General features: G+C 28.3%; 1 protein-coding gene across 1 annotated transcript; it reads right to left on the bottom strand.

Annotated features, from left to right (window-relative positions):
* Positions 1-1,427: 1,427 nt before the first annotated feature.
* Positions 1,428-8,751, bottom strand: LOC110626953 (succinate dehydrogenase subunit 6, mitochondrial). Its single transcript, XM_021773153.2, has 3 exons — positions 8,386-8,751; positions 6,288-6,390; positions 1,428-1,790 (listed from the first exon to the last, which is right to left on the bottom strand). Exons 1-3 carry the CDS (start codon positions 8,566-8,568, stop codon positions 1,636-1,638), a joined length of 441 nt encoding a protein of 146 aa, XP_021628845.1. The 5' UTR covers positions 8,569-8,751; the 3' UTR covers positions 1,428-1,635.
* Positions 8,752-12,072: the final 3,321 nt, after the last annotated feature.

The raw sequence follows: 12,072 nt of genomic DNA, 5'->3' as shown, positions 1-12,072 counted from the left end.
TTATTATCTTTACTGAATTTAAATCTTAAATTTATTAAAATTTTTATTTATTTATAGAGATTGAGTTTGAGATTTTCTTTCTTTCTTTCTTGAATTTTGACGAAATTAATCTTCAGGGACTAAAATATTGAATTCAAAAAATAGAGGGACAAATCTGTTAATTATGTAATACCTTAGGGATGAAAACGTATTTTTTTCTTTAATTTTTTGAGAGATGGACCTATAAATTTGTAAGAATTAAATTTCAGAAATTAAAATGTTGAGTTTTAAAAATAATAGTTCGGTTATTTTTCCTGTTACTAACGGCATTTTTGAGGGAGTGACCTCTAATTTTGACAGAATTAAATTTCAAGGATAAAAGTGTTGAGTTTTAAAAATAGAGAAACGAATCCATTAATTATGTTATACCTAAAAAAAAAAAATTTCTATATATATATCCAGTATGTCAAGCTTGTGGTGGTGGTGGAAAAAAAAAAAAAGGAACCGTAGGCCTCTGAATAATATGACATCTCCTTTATCATAGCGCTTCACAATCTAAAATTTAAATGAAAATTTTCTATTTTATTTTTGCTCACTCTTATTCTATAGTTAATTTTTTTTAAATATATTTATTTTCTCTCTCGTTTTGCTTTCTCTGCTGTATATATTAAAAGCAAAATTTACATATGTACATGCAAATATAATAGTGATCTAAAATTTTATACAAATTTTGAATTAATCTGAATATATATTTATTTTTACATGATATATATACATTATTACTTTATTAATTTTTAATTTTTATGTTAATTTAATTTCATAGTATTATATTTTAAATATTACACTATAATCAGTGTTTATAATTTAATAAAACCTATAGATTAGTCAATGTGTTATCAAAAACTAATTATTTAATCTTTATAATTAAAAATAATATAGTCTTTACCATGAATATAATTATTGATATTATTAAAATTAAATTGATAATGTAACCGAAAAATAGAGTTGTACTTTAATTGATTAATCAAGCAAGAAAGAGAATGTAAGGTTGTTGACGTTTATATCAACCAATAAATTAAAAATACTCCAAAACTCAAGTCAATAAGTTAAAGAGAATAGCTAGAGTATTGCTCAGAATTCAAGAGTGTTAACGTAAAAAAATTAGGTATTTTTATTTTTATAATAACTAACTTTAATTATAATATTTTTAAAAAATTCAGTAATAACGTGACTATTTTATTAAGTGATCTCGCCAACTAATTGATTGAAAATCCATTATTACAAATATAAAAGAAATCTGCTAAATTCCTTAACAATAACTAGATTAATAAAATTTAAAGATAAATAAGTATATTTTAATAAATTATATTAAATATAAACTAAAAAAATAAAAACATTAATTTATCTTTTGTGAAAAGGTCAAAAATCAAACCAATATGAGCTAATCATGAACAAAATAAACTGCTAACAAACTGCATTATCACCGGTTTCCATTCCATGAAAGGAAATTTGAATGTGCATCCCATCAAAATTTTTCAGAATTCCATCAAACAGAAGTAAGGCAAACCACCATTACATATTTAACATGGGACATTTAATTATTATTGTTGACAAGGGGAACAGACATCATAAAACTACATTCGACGACCTGCAAACTTACGACCGCCCATCACATTTATTCTCCCACCACTCCATGAACTTAACTTGTGCAGCCATGGTGTCCAACCTGTAGAGTTGCATCCAGTGATTTGCAATTTCCTGTCCAAAGGTCCAACCAAAAACACCTCCAGCAAGAAAGGACAGCCCAGCACCTGCCAAATCATACGGTAAGAAAATAAGAAAGTTATATCCTTCCATGAAAGAAATGATTCTAGAAATTTGTCCCCAACTTTCCACATTGACTCTACCTAGGTTAATCGGCCTCACTGGTCTGCGATTGTTGAAGTTCTCACAAAGGTTATCATATAAATAACGCCATTTTTTATACAAAAATAATTTACAAATTGGCCATCTAAAGTCCAAAATGTTATCATCATTCATGTAAAGCATGAACAGTTTAATTGAGCATAATCACAGTAAAAAATCATTGCAAATATTTAATTAGTCCAAACATGCTAGAAGCCTAGAACTAGCTTCATCTCACAAATTGATTTTCACAATGCTTCTTCTACCAACACAACGCTTCCTCTACCAAATAGATTATGTGGATAAAGTTTCTGTAATAGTCCAGCTCCAATTGACTTAAATAACTTTAGGACCCTTTTTCACCAAGTCTAAAATTGTTAACCTAAGTTATTTCTAGTAATTGGACTACACATACCCTTCTCATTTCTCATTCTTTATCAATGTGGAACCTTACATTCTCTCCCACTTAATTTGTGACATCCTTGTCGCATTCCTGCTATGTTGTATCGGATACAGTTATAAACCAGAATCAAACTCTCGGATATTATGATTTGCTAGTTTAAGCAACTCCACCTCATCCCATGGATAACCCTTCCTCATAAGTCCATTAGCTCCACAATTTTTTTAATCAAGGTGGCTTTGAAATCAATTGTAACTCCCAACGCCAATTGGTCAAAGTAACTTTTAGCTTTTCCATTACACCCAAAATAGTTAACCAAAATGATTTCTAGTAGTTGGACCTCATTTCCCATCATTTAGCGATGTGAGACGTTATAATTTCTAGGTATATTATTTTCTTCCTATTTTCAATTCTGAGTTTTCTTTCTGTGCTACCACTTATAAAAGTTTGTTGTCTGGACACAGAAATGTGAATAGCCACAGCAGTAGATCTGTATTGCTACCTTCTTTGTTTGAGCAACAAGTTCTCTATTTCTTTAATGACTGTCAAGTTTGTAGAGCAACCAAAATTTGACCATAGATGAAAGCAGAAACTTCAAAAATACAAGGAACACTAAACAAATCATTAAAAAGGAAAAATAGTAAAATGTTATAGAACACTCTAACTTATACAATTATATTTATAAGATGATATTGCATTTACTTAACAACACCATCCACAGCCTATAATCCTCCATGAAGTATGTGATCCAGCATACAAGAACATCCAGAACAATTTGAGAGATTTAGAATTATGGTAGGGATTATCTAGGACATGAATGGAGCACTTCCTTATCTTTTAGCCTTAAATGCATGTCCATCTAAATGAACTTAGCTGCTGACCTAGTATTTTAGAACTTTATGCTATTTTAGTAATTGCTAGCTGAGCTGGAATAGGCTGCCTGCAATGTTCTTGCTCTATTTGAACCTTCTCTTTTAATTAGGTCTTCATTCATAAATTATAATCGAAGAGATGTTTGTCACTGAATCTTTCTGCTTTGGTCATCAAAAGCTGACAAGCATGAACAAGAGCTTGATGCATGATGTTTGAGAATAACATAACATTGCGTGAAACATAACTCGACACTAAGAAAAAGTTAAAAAGTTATAAGAGTAGCACCCTAGATCCCAAGATTTCAAGTTGAGTGTTACATGTCAGAGAAAGAAGAGTTATCAAGTGGCAAAAGATTCATGAGGCGGCATTAGAAAGGCAGGAAAGAAATCAAGTAGTTAGCTGAAGCAGTTAGGTAATTACTGAGTGGCTGAATTAATTGCTAGCAGTTATTGAGTATGCTTAAAAGTTAAAACTAAGAGATCATCTATTGTATTGGCATTCCAGATTTTTTCAAGAAATATTAACATCTACCTACTCTCTACCCGTTTCTCTCTTTTTCTCTCTCTAATCTCTGTTCTTACTAATCTTCCTAAACTTCTTGTATTGCTCTTCTATTTCTTCACTGTTAGGGATTAAACCTTATCATTTGGTATTTTATAGCCTGGTTTGAGGTGGAATTGCTCACAACCTTCTTATTGTAGTTGCAATTATGATCAGATGAACAGAGCCTTCACAATTCCAGGTTCTTTCTCTATTTTCTTCTTCCTTTCTCTAAATTTCTTCTTCCTTCTTCCCTGAGATTTCTTCCTTGATCCTAACTCTATTGAAATTTCAGCAAAAAGCATTTGAGGAGCCATTAGAAAAAATCTAGATTTCTATAAATCAATTGGGAATGGAACCTTTCATTGTTGAGATTCTTGAAAAGGGTTCTCAAAAAGAAAGAGATAAAGAAATTGAAGAAACATTTAATGTTGCAAGAAGTGTCAACATTTTGAAGATCATGATTGTGAGTTCTATTCTTATGAAGTCCTAATTTCAATGGTGGATAAATGGGAGGTATCAAGAGAGAAGAAGTATAAATTAACCCCGAAGGGAGCTGCATCTGCAATTCTTAAAGAAGACATGTTAGAGAGATGGAGAAGGCAGTGAAAGAAAGGTAAGTTGCTACAAAAGATGCTAGAAAAAAGTACTGCAGACCAGCTGATAACACGCGTCAATCAGCATGTGTTATGAGGTCCAATTAAGTGGGTCAAGCTACTAGAAAGAGATGCAACTGGGGAGGATCAGTCTTCCATTATGAGCCCAGTTTCGACACTCCTTTTCCTTGGCGACACAAATGCTCTAACGGGGAAGGTATTGGTACATATCAGAGAGAAGAACAGTTATTTAGTGGCAAAGGATTGATGAGGTGGCATTAGAGAAGTGGGGAAAGGAATCAAGTAGTTATCTGAGGCAATTAGGTTGTTGTTAAGTAGATGAATTAGTTACTAGCAGTTATTGAGTCTGCTTTATAACTTGGAGATCATCTATTCTATTGGCATTCCAGATTTTAACAAGAAATATCAATCTCTATCTTCTCTCTACTTTTCTCTATCTCTCTCTGATCTCTGTTTTTCCTAATCTTCCTAAACTTCTTTTATTTCTCTCCTATTTCTTCTACCTTTTCTCTGTTAGGGATTGAACTCTAATGTTGAGCAAAGCTGAGAAAGAATGCATGCATCAAAAACTTTTTAATGGAAAAAGGAAGTAATTAAAGTTGGGGTTAGCTTGGATAGTGTGGGGGTCACGAAGCAAAAACTTCAAACTCCTATGCTCTATTCATTCAAAGGGGTAGTACATGTAAAGAAAATGCCCAGTGCAGAACTAAACCATAATGGTTGTAGAAGAGAAGGACAACAAGAGTCCTATGCAAGTGCAAAATATCAAATAAGTTAGATAGGCAGTTTTACAGGACTGTAATTTGACCAATTATTACACAAGGAAGTGATAAAACCAATAAATGCAAAAAATTAGCATGACAGAAATGATGATGTTAGCATGGATGAGCAGAAGTTCTGTATGAACGAAAAAAATAAAATAAAAAAGAGAAAAAAGGAAGCAATGCATTCATAGGAACAAATGATGATGTTAGCATGGACGTGCAGATATTCTGTATGAACCAAAAAGAAGGAATTAATGCATTCATAGGAAAGCAATAAGTAATATCCATTGAGAAAAAGTTGCGACGAGAGAGGATGTTTTGGACACACAGATAGCACCAGGGAACAGACTAGTGCAAAACGTTGAGAATATTGAAGTTGTAATAAATTAGAAAGTGAGAGCAAACCTAGAATGATATAAGGACGAAGTAGTGAAAAATATTTAATGGCCCTAATTCTTTTAAGAAGTTGCAGACTTATATCAAGTGGAAAGAGAAAAACTGTCCACAAAGCCATCTCCAACTAGTCTGGGAAATTCGGTTGAGTTTCATATTTGGAGTTCAAAACCTATATGGATTAGGAGTTTAAACCTCTGTGTTTCAAGTTATTTTGGATGTATGCATTCTGTATGTTTAAGTGTTTGCTTCCAGTGAATCAATCAGTAAAATTTAATGACAATTTCCAAGTTCAACAATTTTCCGCTTAGAATTGTCTCATGCAATTCAACCCTAGAAAGATGCTGCCTCACACAAGTAAATTTCAATATGATAAGAGTTGAGATTCCCTTTCACCAACGCCTAAACAAACATGAATTTCTTCAACTTTTCAGAGAACACAGTTTACATGTATTGTTTACAAGTTTTCCTTCCATCATTTTTCTTCTATCATACTTGTTTACGTACTCTAGTTATCTTTTGTTGTCCTGAATTTCCACTCTTTTCTACATTTCAAATCAACCCAAGCCTACATCAGTTGAATTAAGAAAAGTCTAAGCAAGATAATTAAGCACAATTCATGGTCAGAGTAAAGGCATATGCATCTTCAAAACTAAGTTCAATGACTTATTACAGTTGCATATGCTTCTAACAAAGTAATAGATTCTTTAAATCCTCTTTCATCTTAAAGAAATCAGACATATTTCAATTATAACTTTCTCCATAAGAGATAAACCGCTATCAAAAAAATATTAACAAAAATAAGGCAATAACTACCATGTAAACTCCTTGAATATTTCCAGGCAACTCCAGCAGTTGATACTGCTCCGATAATACTTCCTGTAAGACCAAACTGCGCTGCTTCCCTAGCAGTCTTCAGCTGAAAAAAAAAATTAAAAAGAAGAAAAGGAGTTAATTCTTTCATAGCAAAGATGCAATAGATACTCAATAGCACAGGAATCATCTAGATACATGAAATTATATGTCTAGAAATGGCAAGGGTCTATGAAATCTTAATGTAAGATCAAATCATAAAACATAAGACTTAAACAACAGCAAAAAATAAATCCAATCCAATAAATTGGGTTAGAATAATATAAAATATTACTCTTTAACTTTTTCCTTTTTCCTTTAGTAAAATTTTATAGTACATTGTCAAATTGCAAGTGACCGGTGTTTTCTTGAAAATAATTTTAAAACCAATTCTTCTATAACTTTTAGAAAGATGGGGATGAGAGTCACTACTCAGTAGACTCTAAACTAAAAATAAATAAATGCACAGATTAAACTTTTATATAATTTACAATAGGATGGTATGAGAAGGCCAGGAATGTCAAAAAATTTTGAAGTTTCAATGACTGATATCCACTACTGACCATATGGTGAGTAAGAAGATACCAAAGAAGGAATTAAAGAATAGCAATTCCAACACAGTAGTTCTCTTGTTACCCTAGTAAACATATCAAATATAGTCATGAACACTTATGTTCTAAAGCATTTAGATGCACTTAACAGTCCTTTGATGTGCCGCAATAAGAAAAGTTCAAGCTCTCAACAACAAGATAGAATACATCATATATTTCTATACAAGGAGCTAATATCCTGAGAAAACAAAAAAGGATATCTGTAGTATAACAACATCAGGTATGTTAAAAGGGAAATATGGTCCTTGTCTGAATCCTTTTACATATGTCCCACAATTACCATTCAACAGTAAAGGATTTCATATAATTCTGAGGTAATACTTCAGAATTGGTACATCCTTCCCAAATCCTGTTCCCTCATAAAGAATCCCAAAATAGAAGACAGGCTATTTTAAAGATTTGAAAAAACTTTGGTTTAAATTTGAATATTGAAGGATGATGCAGCATACCATGCTACAAAAGTTGCAGTCTAGTTAAATGCTGATCATGTTTTGAGTGTCTCTACATCTCAACTCAACTTCTGCCTTTGTCAGTATCCTACCTCTTTGCCAAGAAGACTATCAACAAATTTCACACATCCCTTTCATTTTTTAGTTGCAAAGAATAATTTTCTTTAGAAGAACATTCATTATCTTGTTGGCTGAAATGTTCAAGCTGGTAGTGAAACATAGCAACAAGATAATAGTAAGCATGCAAATCGCCCTCAACATGCATTTGCATATTATTCTTGTTGAGAATAAAGAAGAGGTTTAATTTTAATTTCACCTCAATCAAACTGTCTACAAATCAACAAGCTATTAAAATTCACATGTACTACTGCAAACACAAACTCATCAAGAGTTAGACTTAGGAGCTCCACACCACCAAATGCAGCGCATTACAAAGAAAGTTATATTAGAACAATTCAGAAAGCACAATAAGTAATTTAACAACATTAATAAAATCAAAGGGAAAAAAATGACAACATCCAATGAACAAGAAAAGATAAGAGTACACAGACAACATATCCCCAAGATAAGACAGGTAAAAGCCAAGGCTATACTGCGATAGGTCCAATATGATAATTCAGCAGAAAAAACAACATTCTAATTCTCAACATATACGAAGAAGCAGGCCAAGAAAAAACAAACAAACAAAATGAACGGAATCCAAGAAAATCAAAAATCAAAAATAAAAGCCAATCCAACCCAGTAGACAAAGCGGAAAGATGTAAAAAGATATGCAATACAAACAGCACAAAAACAAAAACAAAAAACAAAAACCCGAAAGGGTAAGCCACATCGAAGGTATGAAATACTCAGATTGATAAATTATAAAGCGATTGCAGCAATCTATCCGAGAACAACTAAATAATAAAGGGCAGGAACCTAAATCAACTCTTATTAAAAAGAGCCCAAATGAATAGGAAATGATAGCATCTGATCTATATAGAGAGGGAAAGAGAAGATTACAGTGGGGCCATGAACAGGATCTGAAGCAATAAACTCTTCAACATCAGAAGCAGACCAAGAAGGAAGAGGCTTATCGCGCTTGATAAACCTTGAATAATTGTCGAGAAAGGAAAATCTTTCACCCCAAAACTCCTTGTAACCTTCCCAGTGCTTCCTAAAAAATGACTGTGAATCACCTGCCATCTTCTCCTCTTTCTCCTTCAATCGAAGACTTGAAGAATCAAAATCACAGCCTCGTCTCTCCCTCGATATGCTCGTCTGCGACTATTATGGCTTATAATATTGAAAATTACAGAGAGAAGAAGCCACGTTTCATTAATTTTAATTGGTTAATAAAAGTACAGTGTTCATTTAAACCCTATTCTCCCCGTGATAAAGATTCTTGTCTTTCAAGGCCCATAATAATTTAAAGTTAATTTTAAAAAAAATTAATTTAGTAAAGAGGAGAATTATTATGTTAAGTTTAAATCTAATTTGTTAAGTTTTTTTTTTAATTTTAATAAAATTTTAATTTAAAAAAATAAACTATTTATTTCAATTGTGTCAACTTTAGTCCTATAAAAGAATTAAGAAATTATAAAAATTATATATCCAAGCATCTTAGGGTACGTTTAATTTTATTATGATTTTTTATTTGATAAAAAATAAAAAATTTGTTCAGTTGAAAGTATTATGTTTTATGCTTTTATTTCTACCATTCGTTAAAAATTTTTTTTAAAATTAAAAAAAAAAAAAAGTAAAAACCGAAAACGCAAATATTAATTTTTTTTTACATATTCTATCAAATCCTTAATTAAATTTTTTTTAAATATACATTCACTCAAATTAATTTATAAAATATAATTTTATTTTATTATTATAAAAAATATTATTTAATTCTATAATTAAATTTAATTGATTAATTTTTTAATTTTAAAAAATATATTAAAATATTTCTAAAATTTTAAATAATATACTAATTAGTCACTTTTATTAAAATTTATTATTTGATCTCTCAGTTTTATAAACATGTCTACTAATTATTCTTTTTATAGAATAAATTTTAAATTTTTTATAAAAAAATTACTATTTAATTTTTATAATATTGAAAATTTATAAATTGATTTTTCAATTTTAAAAAATATATTAAAACATTGCTGAGATATTAAACAATATACTAAATAGTTATTTCATTAGTTTAGCTATAAAATATTTTACTATCTAGTTTTTATAAAAAAATTATTAACTAATTTTTCAGTTTTATAAAGTTGTCTACTAATTATTTTCTTTGTATTGATAATATTTTAAATAATTTTATAATATTTAATAGTTAAAATTAATAGAAAAATGGATTATTATTTTTTAAAAAAATTTTAAGAATATTTTAATATATTTTTTAAAATCAATTGACTTATTAGTGAATTTTAGTATAGAGACTAAATAATAATTTTATAGTTTAATAATATTTAATTATTAAAATTAATAGATAGATTAAATAGTAAATTTTTTTAAAACTGAATTGACATATTAATGTAATTTTTTAAAAAAAAAAAACTAATCAATAAGTTTGATTACACCACGGTAACTAAATAATATTTTTTTATTATAATATTATATATTTTATAAAAATAATTTATTATTATTTTTATATATAATTATTTATAAAATTGTTTTTTTTATTTTATTATTAAATATCACATTTCAAAAAAAATATATAAAAAAATTATAAACTTATTTTTATACAAACAGTTTTTAAAAAATAACTTTTAAAAAATAAATAACAAAAATTAAAAAATTATTTTTAATTTTGAAAAAAAATTCTACAATATTATCAAACACACTTTAATTTTTTATTAATACATTAAAGTATATAATTTTAAAATCATGAAACTTTGTAAAACAACATAATAATTAAATAAAAGGCATTGTATACTTTTTTTGAATCAAAAAGGCATTGTATACTAAAATTGATATTTTATTATTAATTATATAGAAAAAAAAAAATCTAACCGTTGAATTGAATTTCTAGCTTTGCTACTCTAAATTATGTTTAATGGAATATAACTTCGAAAGTATAACATATGTTAAAAATTAGTAGTATCATCAAGTTTTAGTTTAAATTTACTTTTAAAAATATTTATTTAAAATATTCACGCTATAATCCGGTAATAAGCGTATTTAAATAAATCTGAAAAATTTTAAATTTTATTCTCTCAATTCTTAATTTTCAGTTTAAAAAAAATATTTATTTAAAAATTTTAGTATATCTTTTAACTTGAGAAAAACATGTTGGATTCCTTTTATTAGGAGAAACAGTTAAACTTATTAATAATTAGTTTATTGGATAAAAAGATATCTTCATATTTTTTTATTTTTTTTAAATATTAAAAATTAATTTTATCTGAAAATTCCAAGATTAATGGTGTTATTTAAACCAAATTTCATAAATTAAATATAACATGAATTATCCTCGTATCTCTAAAGTTTATTATAATTAATTAAAATATTTAAATATCTTGTAAATTACATTAAAAACTCTCTTTAGTTTACCATGTATGTAGTAAAGAAATTTATCTAAATATTTTATGAAAATTATTATATATTCCTTATGCAATGAAAAAATTTACTATTTAGTTTTTTTATTTTAAAAAATATATTAAAATATCCTTAAAATTTTAAAAAGTCTATTATTCAGTTATTTTCATTAATTTTAACTGTTAAAAATTATAAAAAAATCTAAAATATCTATAATATATAAGGACTAATTAGTATATTTTTTAAAAATCTGAAAAACTAATTAATAAATTTTTTAAAATTATAGCGATTAAACAGCAAAATATTTAGCTGCTAAAATTAAGGGAGGGACTAACTAGTATATTTTTTAAAACATCAAAAACGTTTTAAATGCATTTTTTAAAATTAAAAAAATAACTAATAAATTTTTTTAGAAAGTTTTTTAATACCAAAATTAACCTCATACACATTATAAATAAAAATCCACTTTTTTTCCATTTTCGTATCTTCTTCAAACACAATTGGCACAAGTGTCTCTCTTTTCATTGATTCCATAGTCTTGCCAGCATCATTCATTCTTTCTCGTCATGCTGATTCCATAGACTTACAGATAAGTAAGATTTCATAGTTTATAGTACACACCTTTTTCTTTGTCCATTTTTCGAAGTATTTTGGTCATCATGACCATTAACCACAAGTTTTATTCCTTAATTGGGGTAAAGAACTTTTGGCTTCAATTACTAGTGGACACCGGGAAAGCCATGTGATAACTAAAGGAAGCTTATTAGATAAAATACAACAAAAATTCGAATCATTAAATGTGATAAACTAGAGTAGCGATAATGGCCTTCTATTAGCATATGCTATAATTAATTGGTCTAATTTACTTGGTCGACTAGTCATATGTTATTCCTTTGCTCATAGAATTTTATTTCACTATCTATTCATAGTGATAAACGCACTCCTCTCTTTGAGGAGGTAGTTGTTGCTACAATTTGCATTTAATGGCTAATTTATTGTTCAATAAATCATCTAGTTTTATTCAATTCTTTGTGAATTTCTTTATGGTATCAGGGAATACCTAACAACACTCTAACGAGTTCGATCTACCTTATTTAATCACACAAACAAAATGTATTCCCGTTCAGAAACAAACCCAACCATTGTTAATGCCAACAATACTACAAAAAACAC

Source organism: Manihot esculenta, chromosome 11, assembly GCF_001659605.2.
Source record: "Manihot esculenta cultivar AM560-2 chromosome 11, M.esculenta_v8, whole genome shotgun sequence".
NCBI lineage: Eukaryota > Viridiplantae > Streptophyta > Magnoliopsida > Malpighiales > Euphorbiaceae > Manihot > Manihot esculenta.
This window is presented reverse-complemented; position numbering and strand designations above follow the sequence as displayed.